Below are 19,796 nucleotides of genomic sequence, written 5' to 3'. Positions count from 1 at the left end.
ACCACAGCAGTTGAGTCCCATAGTGCTCAGAGCCATTTGAACCATTTGAAAGTTTGCATAACTAGGGCACAGAGACTATCTGGTGTGTTAGTTACGCTCATATTCATTTTAGGTAATTACCTTACCGTCTGATGAAGTCACCCTTAGAGGTGACGAAACCTGGTCAAGGTATATAGAAAAGGTATGCAACCGGTTGGCAGATTTTTACATACATTTTAAATTTGTGTGTACGGTTGCTGCAAACGTCAGCCATGTTCAAAGTTGTTGGCTTCTTACCCACCCATGTATCACAAATGAATTTCGCCAAGAAAGAGTGCGTTCCGTGTATATTCTTAATCGTTATTTATTTAGTAGTTAATTTATTTAGAATGTGGCATAAGTAACTACAGAAAGGTGTGACACAGTGTAATACTAAATTTACGCGTGCACACTTCGCGCTGTAGATGCATCCCTTCTTCGGGCTTGCGAATCCAAAGTAACTATACACGTTGATTCTTGCAGAGAAGATAACAGCAACAAGCCACTTTTTATAATGCTATTTGTTTATATGTGTACACCCTACAATCCAATATCTGATTTCGGAATCTCATGTAATCTAGCTGACATCTTTCCGTATCTCGCGGCCTCATCGTAGACTATTGCTAAAGTGAACGGGATCTATGCCATACGAAACTAACGTATACAGAGAAAAGCAAGACTAATGGACACAGGTTTGTTCGACCCGTGGGAGAGTGTCACGGAGATGCAAAAGGAACTGAACTGGCAGTCTTTGTAAGATGATGTGAACTATACCGAAAGCGCTTACACACTTCCAGGAACCGGCTTTATGTAATGACTATAGAAATGCATCAGCCTACTACGTATCGCTCCCACAGAGATCGTGAAGAAAAGATTACATTAATTACAACAGAGGCATTTAACCAGTCATCCTTCTCACGCTCCATACCTGAATGGAACGGAAAGTTGCCGTATAGCTGGTACAGTGGGAGGTATTCTCTGCCGTGCACTTCGCAGTGGTTTGCAGAGATGTAATCTAGATGTAACCTGCATCAAACAATGAGAGGATGCAGAGATGCTCTGTTAACTGTTTTTCCTATGCATTGAACAATTCTGCAGTAGCTGAGCATGGAGAAATTGGTGATAACCAAAATATTCACTACAATGAGGCGCATGTTTAGGTGAAACTATCATTTGTATTTAACCGCTTTTGTATGCATGGAGAATTTGTTTCAATCGAGTAATGAATTAAATTTGTCGAAGTAAAAGCTTCATAAGAATTTTACGTACAGCGCTTATGTAGCTCGTTGATGAGTCTCCGCTGGTGGCAGCGGTTGTGATTAACAGGAAAACCTCGAAGGCCGAGAAGAATGGGGTCTAAGACTACGTTAAAGCTGGGAGTTCCTCTTGGGATAATACAGAAATAAGGAACACAGGAATCGAAGATTAGGATGTAACTTTTGTCAACGACGAAGTCATTAGTCGTCTATTTTGCGAATGATGAGAAAGTAAATCATCCCGCTTTAACATTTGTATCTAATTGCCCCATTTAGAAAATTTAACATATTGCGATATGGCATAAACCCAAATGTGCAATACATATTGCGTCGTGATGCGTCGTGATCATGCCCTGGATGCGTTGGTGGCATGAGGTGACGGAGAAGGTGTGTAGGTGACACCACAGAAAAATATGTTACAGAGAAATATGTTCTCTCTTCTCCCACTGACTGTTCACTGCTCGTTTTTAAAAGTAAGCGTTGCCGCTCCTGGCCGCTGATTGTCTCAAAGTGGAGAACAGATACACCAAAATAGCTGGACACAAGGTTCGTGGCGTGATTTCACTGTTGACAGTAGAGTTCGTCGGTTCATTCCTGGCAGGTTAAGTTTGGAATACCATGTTTGTAAACTAAGATTGGAAATTTCTTTTGGGAAGGAGGGCTAGGACAAGGACGATCTGCATGTACACAGTGCGACATGTGTTTTTAACCAATGCGTAGTCTTTGCATTCTGAGTGTGAAGAAGTTTACTGGGTCAAATCGTACCAAGGCAATAAATTATTCTGGCGTCCTAAAAAGTTACGAAATCGCTCACGTTACTTAAAGAATTCTTGATCCTCGCTGCAATCACGACAGGTGTAATCTGCGGACTGTAATCAGCGGAGCTACAATCATGCGGGATCGTCTGCGAGACGGACACGACTATTACAGAATGCAGGGTAAGTGGGTTGAACTTGAGCGACTTGTGCTTGAAGGCTATACGTTCAACCGCAACTGCCACGTGAACTGTTAGGCTGTAGCAACCAGCCCACATCGACACGTTTTTCAAAGCAATTTGGAGTGGACATGTTGCATCGCCATTCACCTTAAGTGATTTGTGGTAATCATAGAACTCCTGGATATGAACCTCCATCTAGCGTTTTAACCACAGCGCCATCTCGCTTGGTACAGAAAGAAGAGAGGGGAAAGTACGTATTAATCAACAGCCGATGGTGACAGCGGAAGTGGTAGCAATACTGGAAAATTACGAGAAATGAAGGCTCTGTAATAGTTACCCAGCCAGAATCGATATTGTTTGTTTGGCTCCTGAATATCAGGAACAAGTGTATAAATACAAAGCAGATAATGGTTCAAATGGCCCAAGCACTCTGGACTTAACATCTGAGGTCGTCAGTCCCCTAAACATAGAACTACTTAAACCTAACTAACCTAAGGACATCACACACGTCCATGCCCGAGGCAGGATTCGAACCTGCGACCGAAGCAGGCGCGTGGTTCCGGACTGAAGCGCCTAGAAATACTCGACCACAACGACAGGCCAAAGCTGATAATACGTAGGGCTAGCTGAATACCTGGCGTTGCCCAGGTATGTATTTATTCCAATATTCTACTTGTCCATCTGCTCCTCTCCTCTCTCTGTCCATCTCCACTACCCCCTCTTTCTGCCCATATCCTAAAAGTCCACTCTCTGTCCCTCTCTAGTTGGCCCTCTGTCCATCTCCTGCTATTCCCTTTCTCTGTCCATATCCTCCTTCACCTCCTTCCGTTCATCTTCTCACCCCCTCACCATCCCTCTCTCTTCCACCCCTTGTCTCCATATCCACCCCTTGTCTCCATATCTCTTCTTTCCTTTCTCTGTCCATCTCCTCCTCTCCCATCTCTCTGCACATTTCCTCCTCCTCTATCACTGTAGATCTGCTCCTCCTCCCATCTGTGCCTATATCCTCCTCCTACCTTTCTGTCTGTGCATCTCCTCGTCCTCACATCGCTCTCCACGTTGTCACACTCGGCCCAGTAGGAGGTTGTTGGTTCTTCCCCCTACAATTTTTCTTTCCATATTGCAAGTAATATGTGTACCACATTTGATTGAAATCGTTCCAGGGGTTTACGAAACTTTTTATACGTTACTTTGCCCACATACACACATGTTAAATATTTGGAAAAAAGTTTGTGGTAAGGTTTTATGGGACCAAACTGCGAAGGTCATCGGTCTTTTAACTTACACACTACTTAATCTAACTTAAACTGACTTACGCAAAGGACAACACACACAGCCATGTCCGAGGGAGGGCTCGAACCTCCAACGGGAGGAGCCGCGCGCGCGAACCGTGACAAGGCTCACTACACTGTGCGACTACCCCGCGCGGCATGTTAAATATCTTTCACAAATATCTGACATATTTCTGAACCGTATCATCTTCATCTTTGCCTAGGTGTGGTGTGTCGTCTTCCGGAGCCTTGGCTTTGCTCTGCCACGATTGGTCCGTTTGCTTTTAAATTTCGGAGGGCGCTGCGTTCTAGGGAGAGACCTACTGACGACGAGAGGATCGAGTGCTGCTTCCGGAGTGAGACGGGGAGTTTAGTTTCCGTTTGTGTGGCAGCGAAATATTGCGGGAAAGGTGGTGTAACTTACTGTGAACGCACGTGATTGCTACGAGCGTGTGCATTCGGGACGGCGGCAGTCGTTCTGGACGGGCTGTGTGATAAGGAAGCTCGGCGTGGCAACTGTTGACGCGGCGTGTCCGCGTTGCTATGGCGGAACTGGGGTGATTGACGTAACTCGAGTTGGTGCTGGTTGCAACCTGTCGCTGAATGCTTGTCTGCCTTCTGTACTAACGGTGACAATTTCTTGACTTGATGTGTCACACTAAATTTCTGCCCGCGTCGTATGGTGTGTTTTGCTCTAAGGTCGTGTGCTATGGTGTTTCGCAATTTTAGTAGGCTCAGGCGTTATATTGTCGAGTGTAACTGTCACTAGCAAAGAGTGTTAACTCTCTGTACCTTAATAACTGAACCTAAAATATTATCTGTGGTTGAAATTTTATTCTGACCCAAGTGCAATAACGATCTTGTATTTTACAATTTGTTGAGTGGTATTATTATTTAGTACTGGCCGTCACTTTTACTAAGTCGAAGGTTTACGAAGGCAAGCGGGCGTCATTAACAGTTCCTGCCTAGATAGGAGTTACATTTTGAACCATGTGTTTCAATGTTTAATAATTTATATTTTATGTTTTATAGAGAGTTGCTGTCATGCCCTATGTGGACGATTCGCCACGTTGGTGAAGTTTCTAGTTGTTCTGCTGGTCTGTGCCATATTGCTAAAGCATGCAGTCCTAGCACAGCTGATTGTAAATTTTTCCTAGTGGTGAGGAGTACGGGCTGGTTTTAATTCCTAACTCACTAACTTCAACCATTCTCAAATATTTATTACTACTGATATTCAGGCCCTTCAGACCGAGTGGCGACGTTACTACCCCTTTTTGGTTATTAATTTTATCTTGGTAGCTTGTTTCATTAAAAAAAACCTCTGGTATATGAATTTCTCTTTTGGTCTTTACTGCTCCTTTGGACGAAGTAACAAAACTGTTGGTTTTGCATTCTTGTAGCATTATCAAAACAGCATTTGTGGTTATATTTGATTAGTCCTTCTGGCCGAATGATTAAAGTCATTCCTTAGACTAACTTATTACATTGGCCAATAATTAATCAAAGGTGTTGGATCCTTCAGACCATGATTATCTCCTTACGTTGAATCTTATGGTTGTCATTCTGACATTACAGTTGTGAATGTTCAGCGGCCCTTCAGACCTGGAGTTTAAAAATTTTTATTGTAACCTCATTTGGGTCTACGCTTTCACTCCCTGCGGCCTTTGAGCTCTGCTTACCTTACGTTTTGGTTACGTTTTCCCATACCACTACGTATCAATATCAGACGTAGTTGTACACATATTTCACCTGTATATCTAGTGAATTTCGCCACGCATTTTCATTTTCAAGCAGATCAGTGTTTATCATGTCGTATCCCCTGAATTGCGTGCTGTAGAATGATAAATTTTTCAGGTAAATTCAGTGGCGTATGTGTATACTGTCTGCCAAACCTGTTGGAATAAAGTTAGTAGCGAGGAAGTAATAAAATAAAACGCCAAACATGGTGCGAGAGTTTTTCACGAATCTCAGTATTTGACGTCATATCTCCTGAACTATGTCACACAATGATATATTCTTCTAGGTACATTCAGTGTTGTATGTGAATACTACATGCAAAACTTGCCACTGTATATTTAGTAGTAAATAAGCAGTTTTACCGCATGAGCAGCGAAATTGTAGTAAGCGGAAACTCTTTTCCTTTCATTGTTTCGTTGGGATCGTCACAGAGAATTTCGTAAAGGTTCGAAATTATGTATAAAGCTCGTTGCAAGTCTGTATGTGCTCTCATTCACAAATACTGGCCGCCTAAAGTGAGTGTATTCTTGCGTCTTGGGCTACACTGGTGTTTCAAACCCCCGACCCTTTTGGTAGGTGGGTGGTTCTTACCCGCAAAGTGATAATTTACAGACAGAATATGATATGTGTACCAAGTTTTGTGGATCCAGTGGTTTGAGAGGAGATGTGGAAAATACACTAGTACATGTATACGTACATATCTGCATACAAATACGTGCATCCTTTTGTATAATTCGTATGAACTGTATAGAAGTAATACACCAAGCCGAATTCGGTAACCGAATAGACATCGAATGAGATTCTAAGGTTTATAAAACCAGATGGTATTCATGAGCCGAGTTTTGAACGCCTCAGCTACGGGATACTTTGAATAATAACAACACTTGCTTCTTCGTGGAATGAATTGAAGATCAGACACTTCATCAGACTACTTTCTTTTAAAGGTATTAAATTATTCATTTAGTGCGCTAGAAAAATTAATTCCGGCGTCTGCGTTTAAGAGAGAAGGCTTACGGTCGAGCTGAGATTGAATCTGTGCGCCCAGTCTGAGGAAATCAGAGCGAACTCGTTATGACACTTGCTGCAAGCTCTTTTCCTGCAAACTCAATTCATCAGCATTTCTCTTAATGGTGATTTAATCTTACTGTTCGCTGCCTGCGCTCTACGAATTGAGTAATAATTCTTTCTATAAAGTGACAACTTCCACCTAAGCGTTCAGAATATTTTGCTTTGGCTTGGAAGTATTCAGAAGCCGGGGACTTTATTTATCGATTGAGTGCCGTTTGCACAGTGAACTGTAAATAACAGAAAAAGTTTACTGTAATGGTCCTTTTAACACAGCTGTATCCTTTTGGTGAAATACAGGGGTTTTCAGCAACACGGTATTTGAAATATCTACAACAGTAATCAGTTTTTATTTACGTAACGTGTTCAGCATATCCGCTGGATTTGCTTCCAGGAATTTCAGGTTTCTGCACCTAGGTATAAGGTCCCCTTTCTTTCTGCTGCTTTGTTTTCCGAGTACTGTGCTTTCCTTTCGGTTAACGAAAGATAACTCTCGAAGCTGTATCAGCCAAAAAGACAAATGTGTCTTCGTAGGTAGTCTAAGTAAGCTGACAATCAGAAGACATCTGAATAAAATGTTTCACAAATACACGAAAACATTTCTCATTACCAAGCACAATTTTGGGGATCGTCAGCGTTATTTCAAGAAATGGAAGAGACTAAATATCGGATGTTAAGCCGGTTTGTTAAATACTATATCATTACGCGACACTTACATTTATTGCACCAGATATTATAGTTGAGGAAATAGTCAAGGTCGTTACTCTGCGTCGTTGATTCATACAGCCACGGTTTGTACTCAGTGCTCATTTAAGGTTTCATACAGAAAAAGGACAGTTCTCTCCAAAATAAAAGTCAAGAACTATGCTTGATCATGTTAGTAAGAAATACGTGCTGTCCTGCAATATTAAATATGCGAAATAATCGACACACCTTCGTAAGTGAATTACAGTAATTTTTATGTCTCGTGAATAATGAATACACACAAGCAGAAAGTCCTGCGTAGTATTTTATTTCAAAGCTTACTCAGACTAATTTATTGAAACATTGTGCTATGAAAATATTTATGCCGTGATTCGACTCACCTCAGGACCGACATCGGTAGCATTCGCACTGGAGACGAATTCTTTGAGGAAGCCATCCAGCTCTGTGCCTTCAATGTAGCCGTTTCCTGGAACACACAAACATACGATGTAGCTTCTCTGACAGTACCATATGTGCTGATGACAAAAATTATATGTTATAATGTAATTGTTCTTCGTATAAGACATGCAAGTATATAGGGGAGTATAACTCTGTCAGTAAATGTATAAGCGATTTCATACGTAATGTATACCTATAAATTTATTGCATTGTAGAGGAAATTTTTCTTTGTTGCTTTTATGTGAAATGCTGTTACATAAGTCAAACAAGGCGTAGTTCTTACGCGCACGTATTTAGCGCCCTCTGCAGCCCAATTTTTCCTTACAGCTTCAGCCTCTACCTTTGATCAGCTGGCCTTTGTCTCTGGCGTGGCGGGTACTTATGTGATGCAGACATTTTATGCTTTGGACTCATGTTATAATTTTATGTTGACAAGAGCCTCAATCATTGGGCGAATACATTTGTGCATTTATTCTGACGTTCGCTAAATGTGATCTGGCTGCTGTCTTAAGCCTTGTCATCTGATGTTTCTGGTTTTTATACCAGTTTTATTTATTACAAGAGCCGCTCATCTTCAGCTAATATTATTTACCATATGTGGTGTAATAAGTGAGTACGCTCACCTCATAAACATTTTTCTGTTACTTTGTTATGTATGTTAATTTGATTTGTAACTGTTTATTTACATTTTCAAGGTGCACTCCTTCTGAAGAAGACGTTTTTAGAAATATCGAAATCTAGATTGAAATCGGGCAAATGGCTCTGAGCACTACGGGACTTAACTTCTGAGGTCATCAGTCCCCTACATCTTAGAACTACTTAAACCTAACTAACCTAAGGACATCACACACATCCATGTCCGAGGCAGGATTCGAACCTGCGACCGTGGCAGTCGCGCGGTTCCAGCTTCTCTCCACACTTACATAGTTCAAAGGGCGCAAGCACTGAAGCGAAACGAATTGCAGCATCGTCTCGAATTTTCTGTTGAGATGTTGGACATAGTCGGACAAAACCGCCCATCTGTCTCGAAAATGTCGTTTTCTCTGACGGAGCAACCATCCGCACGTTTCAGAAGGTTAGTCGACACAACATTCGCATCTGGGTTTCGCAAAACCCACACAGCTGAAAACCTTCACAATTTTCGGGAACGTGTCAGAGACAGTGAAAACGATTTTGTGTGGGGTGCGCCGATGAAAGACTGCAAAAATGGACCACTTCTCTTCATTGAGCAAACAGGAACGGGAACAGGAACTGTTTATCTGGACATGTCTGAACAATTCTCTGTTCCTTAGCTTCCTCTACAGTGGATCGATGCACCAACGCACAAGGTCGTTGTGTACGTCTAGCCTGTACGTCTAGCCTGTACGTCACCTTGGCGATCTCTACACGGTCAATGTGGATGCAGTAGCCTGCATCACCCCAAACACGGCTGTCCGGACATGGCTTGAGAGACTGTCGCCTGCACATTTTACGGGTTGAGAAAGGAGCTCGTGCAGAGCTTTTTGAATATCTTTGCACGACGCCTCAGACCCAAGTATCTATGCCTTATAGGCCTTTTATAATTGCGCTTGCAAATCGTGTACGTCTTACGTTGACATCTTGTACTTTATAATAATCGTGTATTTGTGATGGACAACGTGTATCTACAAAACAAAGAGAGAAGAGTAAATTTCGTACTCGTTATTAAAAAAAAAAAAAATGAAAAGCTGAATGTGAGACAAGCGTTTTTCGATGTTTCCTTCTTGATTTCGCTTTTGTTGGAATAAGCCCGTGTTCTAAGGAAAGTTTCTGTCGCAAATATTTTCGTCTCCTTAGTCGGAAGCGTGCTCAGACGTTAGAAATAAGTGGCTGGTTACTTTTCACAGTTAAACACGCCCATCTAGCTGACACTCCCGAACTGTTTGTACTTCCTTCTTTCCAAACTTCACAGAAGCTCCTCTGCTTTTCTTCTTGTACCAGCGATGCTGGATATGAGGATACAGAGGAGAAATGGCTTAGGTAGATAGTTTTCAGACTGCAACAGATTAAAACTATTTGTCGGACAGTGATATCCTTTTTTCTGGGAGTGAAAAGGTATACAAGAGAACTGTGAGGCTTTGAACGCAGGAGCTAAATAACGGAAGAACTGCAGCTGCGAGAGCAGGTCAAGAATCGTGCACGGAATGCTCAACAGGTAAAAGCATCGCCTGCGAAAAGGAAGAGTGTCGGTTTCGAGTCCCGGGCTGGCACAACATTTACATCTGATTGGAAGTTACAAGACAGTGAACACTTCGCTACACATGGGAAGTTTCATTCAGGGCGCTTCTTCTAATTTTATAAGCAATTTCTTACGGGATGTAACATGACTTCTTGGCGCATTAGCAGTAAAAGTTTTTCAACATTTCTGTTACATTGCATGGCAGTCAAAAAGCATTTTAACAGTGTAGGGCTTTCGGATGTTGAGCCGACTTGTTGACTGTATTTTTCTGTACAATATTTCAACGACAGATCCAGTCCTCTTCTTCAAAGGCCCCGAGCTCGTTTTATTTTGGAATCAACTAGTCATCTGAGCACCCTAAAGCGCACCGTTATTCAGTCACACCGGGAAAATGTTTTTGTATGCTAGATATCCCATTTTAGTCCGACTTGAAATAAAGCCTATAAACTTGAGCAGCGCTCAAGATTGGGCCGCGCAAACGGTTTGCATATAATTTCTTCTGTAGACAAATAACGTTGGATGTACTCGCCCCGTTCAGGAGAGCTATTGTGTGTCTCGTCAGTTTTTGAGCAAAGAGGAGACACGAATTGATCCTGAATTCACCAGGAAATATTCAGAAATCAAAAGATAAAAAGAGAGGTTAATCGAAATAGTCCTTCACTAATTGATATATCAACGGTCTTGAAAAGATTTGACTTCTCAACGAAAAGATAAATCATCATAAACTCGCTACCCAACGATAATTTTACAGCCAAACATCAGCGATAATTTTACAGCCAAGTATGAGCCAATATTCGTTAATTCATTTCTGTTTACTAGTTGCATTATAGTGTTTTGTCTTTCACTTGAGAATTCCAAGAAATCTGTAAACCTTCCTTTTGTGTCATTCAAAATTTTCAATCGTCACTCACGACGGTACTGAATCCACACGCTATTCGACGACGCCGACTTCGTGCTTCCCATCGTCGCTTTCTGTAGCAATGTTAATCATATGAACCACATTGTGTAATCTTCTTTCAGTAAAGTTTCAGTGATATGTGCATATAGACTTATATATTTCAATATAGGTTCATTTGTTTTTTGACTCCACTACTACTGTCTGCGGAAGGTTCTTGGTCCAAGTCCCAGAATTACTTTAACATCGTAATTATAAAGAGACAGTCAGAAATTTACTTTATTTCGAAAACCTATTTTACCGATTTTGTCTAGTTAAGTTCTGTAGTCAGTTATTTGTACCGTCGTAATATAATTTGAATTTCAAGAAAACTCAATTATCAATTACTTCATATTGACACTATTATTCAACAAACATTCAACATAAATTTAGCATTTCATGGTTTGGAAAGTGTGCAAGTGTATCTCCATTTGTGAATACATCTGTTTATGGAACGTGTATTTCAAGTAATGCTGATTAATTTCCGTCATTTGATTTAGATGTTGCTTATCTCAGAACCGCATATAATATTTTCGTTATGTTAATGTAAGTGTTGGCTTGATTAATTAGTGTCTCACAGTAAAATACATAAACAACATGACACGTAAAAGTTGGTTCAATAGCTTTCTCGTTAAATAACTAATTCGAACAATCCATTTGTAATTAAAACTTTGGGTTCAATTGTTTTAATTTCAATATTCATTAAAAAGTGTATCCAAAGTGAGCTGGCGACCGTAATTTCACATTGCTGCAAAACGTAATTACAGATTTGTGTGACGTAACAAAAATAATTTGCAATCTGAATTGCTTATATGCTGATTTTTGTACTTTTTTACAAAAACAATTAACTTTGAATGCGGTAGTCTAAATTAATCATTAGCAACATGGTCTCGGTCATACGTTTTGTAAACTAACAGCTCGCGCTACTTCTATAATATCGTGTATAAAGGAGAGTTTATAAAGCTGTGTATTTAAATATCGTGCGCAGCACAGCGTATGGATATGGAAAGACAAAAATATCCAGGGAACGGAAGAACTGACAGTGTATAGTTCTAGTATCATGCACTCAAACTTCGAGACACTTTCAGGGGCGATTAACTCCGCAGGTCATATATCTCGGAATAAACAATTTTTTTACTGAGCACAACGCCACTTCCGCTCTACCGTAGCAGCCACAAAATAACGCTTGTCTTATCGCTCGCACAATCAATTTACAAGATGCAGAATTTTTGAGACAGTTCCAGCGTGACATTTCAGCCGATGGCAACGTCAAGCGTGACCTGGGCAGCTTAATATCGTTACAGTGTATAGCTCTGTGGTTATATCGTTACGGCGGAAGAAAAAGAACTGCCGGGCGCGGGATAAACATAAAATTTTCATCACGGGTCGAGTAACGGTATCTGGACCTCGGTGGTACACCTGACGAGAGATACGGTCTGCCCCGAGCTGCGTATGAGGTCAAAAGACAGCAGGGTGCCATGTTTACTGTCACTTTGCGTGCCCCAACAGCTGCCACACGCTATTCCAGAAGTCTCCGTCCTCACACAAACGCGAATAAATCACTGCGTTTGCAGCAGAGGCTTCCTTACACCTGGGACGGCGATCTCCCTATGACTACCTCTCCGTCTTTGGTAATGCTTCTTGTCGAAAACCGATTGCGTTGCTCATAGAGGGTGCGACAAAGAAATTTGATCTGAAAGACGTTAAAACAGAGCCTAAAATCATTTTTTTTAAATTTTCTATAAAAAAGTGAGTGTAAATTTCATCATCTTGAAAATGATATTTGGCAAATGACTGTCTGTAATATCAGTACACTGATTTGAACTAATTGTGAAGTTCCGGTCGATTCTTTGGAACTGTTGAAAATGGGCGTACATTCCGGTGGAGGAAAGTGGGTCGGGATGAGTCACACGTCGCTCGGAGGCTGCACAGTCCTTCTATTACACCCAGCAATCTTCTCCTTCTTCTTCGTCGTCTTCGCATGCTCCTCTTCAGGTATTAGGCAAATTTGCTTGCTGCGGAACCCATCTCTGCCGGGGTCTTCAAATACGTCTCCTTCCTCGGTACTTCTAATTTCTAGCCTATAAGGGGAGTCTGTCACTCTTCATTATTTTTACGTGTTAGTTCCATTTCCTTCTGTACTCTAGAGTTGTATCATTTAGACTGAACATATTTAGCTCTTATTTAATATCGTGATTCTTTAGTCTGGCTTCTATTGGGAAACCTTTAATTCTTCTCAGGGAATTCATTTCTTGTACCTGAATTCGGGGTTTTTACTTTTTGCTGATCACCCAGGTCCCACTTCCATAGAGCGGTGGAGACTGCAAGAGTTTTCTAGAATTTAATTTGAGTATATTCCCTACTTTTGTCATTAAATTTTCTGTTAATTGTTCCACAAAGCTCCTTGAATTTATAAGCTTCACGTCTATACATTCGCTGGAACACATCGTAAGTACCTGAAGTGGTTTACTTGCTCTAAAATTTTCTAATATATCATTATTTTGGATCTACTGTGTTCTTCTCCTTTGAAGGACATTCCGTTACTTTGCTCTAATGCAACGCCCGTGTCAAAGTTCAGACTTCATTGCTTTTAGTAAATAAAATCCTCTCTGCAGATCCTTTTCTTCATCTGGTACGATAGCTACATCGTCTGCAGATTGAAAGTTATTTAAAAGAGTTCTCAGCTCTAGATACACGTTTCTGAAATCCTACATTCCATGTATACATTATTTCATGTAGCTAAACGTTGAACCACCCTGCTCTGGGGGCACCGCATGTTCGGTCGGAGGCAGCCTACCCTCTATAATAGAAAATAAAAAATAAATAAAAAAAAATAAAAAAAAATATTCCACGATGAACTTGAATGGGTGTCGGCCCAGACCAAATCCCGAGAACAATGACGAACAAGATGAAGAACAGAAAATGGTGGTAACGCTACGGTCGCAGGTTCGAATCCTTCCTCAGACATGGATGTGTGTGATGTCCTTAGGTTAGTTAGGTTTAAGTAGTTCTAAGTTCTAGGGGACTGATGACCTTAGAAGTTAAGTCCCATAGTGCTCAGAGCCATTTGAACTCCTCAAATTTTGAATAAAAATCATCAGCAATGGCTGTCTAAGAATTCCTGCATAAGAAATCATCCTCATTCTGTCAATGGCCCTGTAGAAGCGGAAGGAGTAGCAGTCGGAGATTTAGGGCTCTCTCTTGCCTTGGGATGTGAAACTGCCGCTAAAAGGCCGGGGAATAGTAATGCTAAATGCCATGTGGATGCGGAAGGCAATGGAAACCACGACATTAGACACACAACGTGCATCCACCGGACATGTGGCCTGTAATTGAAAACGTATCATGAAGACCCCTGCTTTGGCAAAAGGTTCCGGACTAAGCCCGTTTCGGATATTCAGACTGCAAAGGGGACATGACCGTGAGAAAAAGGTGGAATAACCATAACCAACGACGGAATAGCATTGTAGAAGTCGGAGAGTGGAACTTCAGACGCGGTAGGGAAGCTACAAAACCAGAAAAATGAAATGCAAACGCCCAATTTACGTAATGTGATCAAAAGTATCCGGACACCCCCAAAAAGATACGTTTCTCATATTAGGTGAATTGTGGTGCTACCTACTGCAATGTACTCAATATCAGCGACCTCAATAGTCGTTATGACAGAGCAGAGCGGCAATCACGGACTTCGAGTGTGGTCAGACGATTGGGTGTCACTTGTGTGATACGCCTGTACGCGAGATTTCCACTCTCCTAAACATCCCTAGGTCCACTGTTTCCGATGTGATAGTGAAGTGGAAACATGAAAGGACACGTACAGCACAAAAGCGTACAGGCCGACCTCGTCTGTTGACTGACAGAGACCGCCGACAGTTGAAGAGGATCCTAATGTGCAATAGGCAGACATTTATCCAGACCATCACACAGGAATTCTAAACTGCACCAGGATCCACTGCAAGTACTGTGGCAGTTAGGCGGGAGGTGAGAAAACTTGGATTTCATGGTCAAGCGTCTGCTCATAAGCCACACATCACTTCGATAAAAATGCCAAACGACGCCTCGCTTGGTGTAAGGAGCGTAAACATTGGACGACTGAACAGTAGAAAAACGTTGTGCGGAGTGACAAATCACGGTACACAATGTGGCGATCCGATGGCGGGGTGTCGCTATGGCGAATGCCCAGACAACGTCATCTGCCAGCGTGTGTAGTTGTAGTGCCACCAGTAAAATTCGGAGGCGGTGGTGTTATGGTGTGGTCGTGTTTTTCATGGAGGGGGCTTGCACCACTTGTAGTTTTATGGTGGGCCTATCACAGTAAAGGCCTACACTGATGTTTTAAATACACTCCTGGAAATGGAAAAAAGAACACATTGACACCGATGTGTCAGACCCACCATACTTGCTCCGGACACTGCGAGAGGGCTGTACAAGCAATGATCACACGAACGGCACAGCGGACACACCAGGAACCGCGGTGTTGGCCGACGAATGGCGCTAGCTGCGCAGCATTTGTGCACCGCCGCCGTCAGTGTCAGCCAGTTTGCCGTGGCATACGGAGCTCCATCGCAGTCTTTAACACTGGTAGCATGCCGCGACAGCGTGGACGTGAACCGTATGTGCAGTTGACGGACTTTGAGCGAGGGCGTATAGTGGGCATGCAGGAGGCCGGGTGGACGTACCGCCGAATTGCTCAACACGTGGGGCGTGAGGTCTCCACAGTACATCGATGTTGTCGCCAGTGGTCGGCGGAAGGTGCACGTGCCCGTCGACCTGGGACCGGACCGCAGCGACGCCAAGACCGTAGGATCCTACGCAGTGCCGTAGGGGACCGCACCGCCACTTCCCAGCAAATTAGGGATACTGTTGTTCCTGGGGTATCGGCGAGGACCATTCGCAACCGTCTCCATGAAGCTGGGCTACGGTTCCGCACACCGTTAGGCCGTCTTCCGCTCACGCCCCAACATCGTGCAGCCCGCCTCCAGTGGTGTCGCGACAGGCGTGAATGGAGGGACGAATGGAGACGTGTCGTCTTCAGCGATGAGAGTCGCTTCTGCCTTGGTGCCAATGATGGTCGTATGCGTGTTTGGCGCCGTGCAGGTGAGCGCCACAATCAGGACTGCATACGACCGAGGCACACAGGGCCAACACCCGGCATCATGGTGTGGGGAGCGATCTCTACACTGGCCGTACACCACTGGTGATCGTCGAGGGGACACTGAATAGTGCACGGTACATCCAAACCGTCATCGAACCCATCGTTCTACCATTCCTAGACCGGAAAGGGAACTTGCTGTTCCAACAGGACAATGCACGTCCGCATGTATCCCGTGCCACCCAACGTGCTCTAGAAGGTGTAAGTCAACTACCCTGGCCAGCAAGATCTCCGGATCTGTCCCCCATTGAGCATGTTTGGGACTGGATGAAGCGTCGTCTCACGCGGTCTGCACGTCCAGCACGAACGCTGGTCCAACTGGGCCGCCAGGTGGAAATGGCATGGCAAGCCGTTCCACAGGACTACATCCAGCATCTCTACGATCGTCTCCATGGGAGAATAGCAGCCTGCATTGCTGCGAAAGGTGGATATACACTGTACTAGAGCCGACATTGTGCATGCTCTGTTGCCTGTGTCTATGTGCCTGTGGTTCTGTCAGTGTGATCATGTGATGTATCTGACCCCAGGAATGTGTCAATAAAGTTTCCTCTTCCTGGGACAATGAATTCACGGTGTTCTTATTTCAATTTCCAGGAGTGTACTTTCTTGCTTCCCACTGTTGAAGAGCAATCCGGGGATGGCGATTGCATCCTTCAACACGATCGAGCACTGTTCACAATGCACGGCCTGTGGCGGAGTGGTTACACGACAATAACATCCGTGTAATAGACTGGCCTGCAAAGAGTCCTGACCTGAATCCTATAGAACACCTATGGGATGTTTTGGAACGCCGACTTCGTGTCAGGCCTCACCGTCCGACATCGATACCTCTCCGCAGTGTAGCACTCCGTGAAGAATGGGGTGCCATTCCCCAAGAAATCTTGCAGCACCTGATTGAACGTATGCCTGCAAGAGTGGAAGTTATCATCAAGGCTAAGGGTGGGCCAACACCATATTGAATTCCAGCATTACCGATGGAGGGTGCTACGAACTTTTAAGTCTTTTCAGCCAGGTGTCCGGATACTTTTGATCCCATAGTGTACATATAGTAGGGGTACGTGAAGTGAAATAGAAAGACGATACAATAGGCAATGCTCCTGGAACTTTGTTTTTCCTTGCTCCTTTTATTCTGATGCCGTAAGTAGGTCCCGTTTGTGTTTGGCCGATCTGAGGTACAGCTTTTTTGATGGTCTGTGTACTATCTGTATATGTACTGTTTGAATTGTATGGTGGATTCTGTCCGTTCCCTTGGCTGGGGATGTATAGCTCTTACCTATTGTTACCAGAGAAAACTACACGCAGAAGTGCCCGAAGAATTTATCCTCCCGTATGTCTTGAAGGATTCCGCGGTTACTCGTTTCAGGTAAGAAGTAGAAGAAAGAGACATGCAGAGTGTTTTGCATAGGAAAGCCACAGGAGAGAGTCAGTGGGGCGCGCTGCGGATGCACAAACTGGAAAGAAGGGCGCCGTAAAGAGCTTTTATGAGTTCCGCAGCGGCGGCACGGCTTGTGGTGGCGCTAGCGCTGCTCCCTGAAGTGGCCGCCTAAGGAAACAATGCGGAGGTATACGGTTACGAGCCCGTGGGAAGGGGGAGGTGGAAGTCCTCTCTGTGGATAAGGCACTACACAGGCGTAGCCGACTCCCTGAGGGCCCAGGCTTTCTGAAGCCCTCTTGCGATGAGGTGGGGAAGCGGAAGTGGACCGAAGTGTGGGAATTTAAAATTGTGTCCTGGGAGCTTATCAATATGAACGAGCAGTGGAGACTTCGCAATGGCTAGCGGATCACATAAAAAAAGTATGTGGGTGTGTTATCTTCGGAAAACATTGGTAAAATATTCCTGTGTCATAGTCAGAGCTCTGGGGCGGGAGAAAGAGGTAAGTAAGTGAGGCAGGGCACAGTAGCACAATAATTAATGTTTCTACAATATATAAAGAATGTGGCCGATTGTATTGGGAAGATACGCGGAAGTAAAGCTTTAGAGAACTGTTTTCAGTAACCGTAAAATAAAACGCATTCGAAGACAACGAATTAGCAACGAGAACCACTACAGAGGACTGGAGCATTAAACTGTAATGCAGTGTACGTAGGGTGGCTCCTAAAGCTCAAGACGCTTGAAAGAGACTAACTAGATGTATGCATTGAGAAACCCATCGAATAAGCCGATGCTAGCTGGCAAAAATTGTGGCCAGACCACAGAATTTTTTAATGTTGACATCAGTTTATTAATTTGCGATGATATTGCTACCCTCATTGGAAGTTAGGAAAACTTACAGATCTCGTTCAGTGAAATAATGTCCAAAATGCACAGAATATGGAAGCTTGCTGTGCTTGATATACTTACGACTTTTGAAATTATGTCAGCCATACGATCGTTGTGTCCCAGCAGGACACATTGCAAGAATCCTTGGCAATTTTTACCGTGGTGTAGTTTTTACCTATTCTACATTAGGACATGGAACGAATGGTTGGGGACGCATGGGCATAACTTGTGATGACTTTGTTGTGTCACCATTGCCTCGATTGCCTGGTCTCATTATTTCTCGTAATTGTTGTTCAGATGTATTTTCGGAATTCCCATTATGTATTCTCCAGCTGATGTTTTACATTTGGAAATGACGGTAGTTCGTTGAAACCGGTAATTTAACTCCGTTTTTTAATGAAAAATTTTATGTACTGTGACTATGGTTTCACTATTGTAGTGTCAAATAAACATTTAAAGACGAAAATAAAGAGAAGTAACATAAATGAGACTAGCCCTAAACTTAATATAAAAATTGGAGCACCTCATAGTGGACGAAGTGAAGGAGTTAATATATGACAGACGAAGCAACGTTGATATAAGAATCAGACTAGCACAGCAAAAGAGTGCATTCCTCGTTAAAATAAATCTTCTGGTATCGAAAAGAGGCATTAATTTGAGGACGGAAATTTCTGGTAACTTACATCTGAAGCGCAACATAGTATGGTAGTTACTTGTCGTCAGCGGAAAAACCTGAATGGAAAGCGTTTGAGTTAGGTGCTACAGAGAGCTGCGGAATATTAAATGGATTGGTGTAAGGAGCGTAAACATTGGACAATTGAACAGTGAAAAAACGTTGTGTGGAGTGACGAATCACGGTACACAACGTAGCGATCCGATGGCAGGATGTGGGTACGGCGAATTCCCGGCAAACGTCATCTGCTAGGGTGTGTAGTGCCAACAGTAAAATTCGAAGGCGGTGGTGTTATGGTGTGGTTGTGTTTTTCATGGAGGGGGCTTGCACCTCTTGTTGTTTTGCGTGGCACTACCACAGCACGGGCCTACATTGATGTTTTAAGCACCTTCTTGCTTCCCACTGTTGGAGAGCAACTCGGGGATGGCAACTGCATCTTTCAACACGATCGAGCACCTGTTCATAGTGCACGACCTGTGGCGGAGTGGTTACACGACAATAACATCCCTGTAGTGAACAGGCCTGCTCAGAGTCCTGACCTGAATCCTATTGAACACTTTTGGAATGTTTTGGAACTCCTACTACGGGACTTCGTGCCAGGCCTCACTGACCGACATCGATACCTCTCCTCACTGCAGCACTCCGTGAAGAATGGGGTGCCATTCCCCAAGAAACCTTCCAGCAACCGATTGAACGTATGCCTGCGAGAGTGGAAGCTGTCATCAAGGTGGACGACGCCACTAACTTTTAAGTCTTTTCAGCCAGGTGTCCAGATACTTTTGATCACATAGTGTAGCTGTAGAAGACAATTCATGTGCAACACGGTGAGGATGTGTCCTTGGTTGGCAGCACAGCGGTAAACAGGTAACGCGGCACAACGCGGTCGTAATTTGTAAAGTGAATTTCAGTTTCCATTTATAGTTTCTGTGGCACAACTGTTCACAGTAACTACTCACTCGACTTTTCCATTTATTTTACATCCACAATAGTGACCGGTTGGCTTTGTGGTATCACAAAGTGTTCACAACGGAGATGAAATTGGATTTTCTTTGTGATTTCTTCGTAAATGCTTGCTAGTAGCATCTGCATTTGTTCAGGTCCAGCGATTCAGAGCAATATGGAATCCACTTCATACTTCATCTCTGCAAGATTG

The 19,796-nt window shown here is 43.3% G+C and overlaps 1 protein-coding gene across 2 annotated transcripts in view; it reads right to left on the bottom strand.

Annotated features, from left to right (window-relative positions):
* The window catches only part of LOC124619434 (calbindin-32), a 747,279-nt gene that overhangs the window by 413,011 nt on the left and 314,472 nt on the right, over positions 1 to 19,796 (bottom strand). For both annotated transcript variants that reach the window (XM_047145810.1, XM_047145811.1), the window contains exon 2: positions 7,370 to 7,455. In XM_047145810.1, the coding sequence (XP_047001766.1) occupies positions 7,370 to 7,455 (86 nt within the window). The remainder of the gene's footprint in view (positions 1 to 7,369; positions 7,456 to 19,796) is intronic.

The sequence above is a fragment of the Schistocerca americana genome, chromosome 6, assembly GCF_021461395.2.
Source record: "Schistocerca americana isolate TAMUIC-IGC-003095 chromosome 6, iqSchAmer2.1, whole genome shotgun sequence".
Lineage (NCBI taxonomy): Eukaryota > Metazoa > Arthropoda > Insecta > Orthoptera > Acrididae > Schistocerca > Schistocerca americana.
The sequence above is the reverse complement of the archived record's forward strand: the minus strand, read 5'-3'. Positions and strand labels throughout refer to the sequence as shown.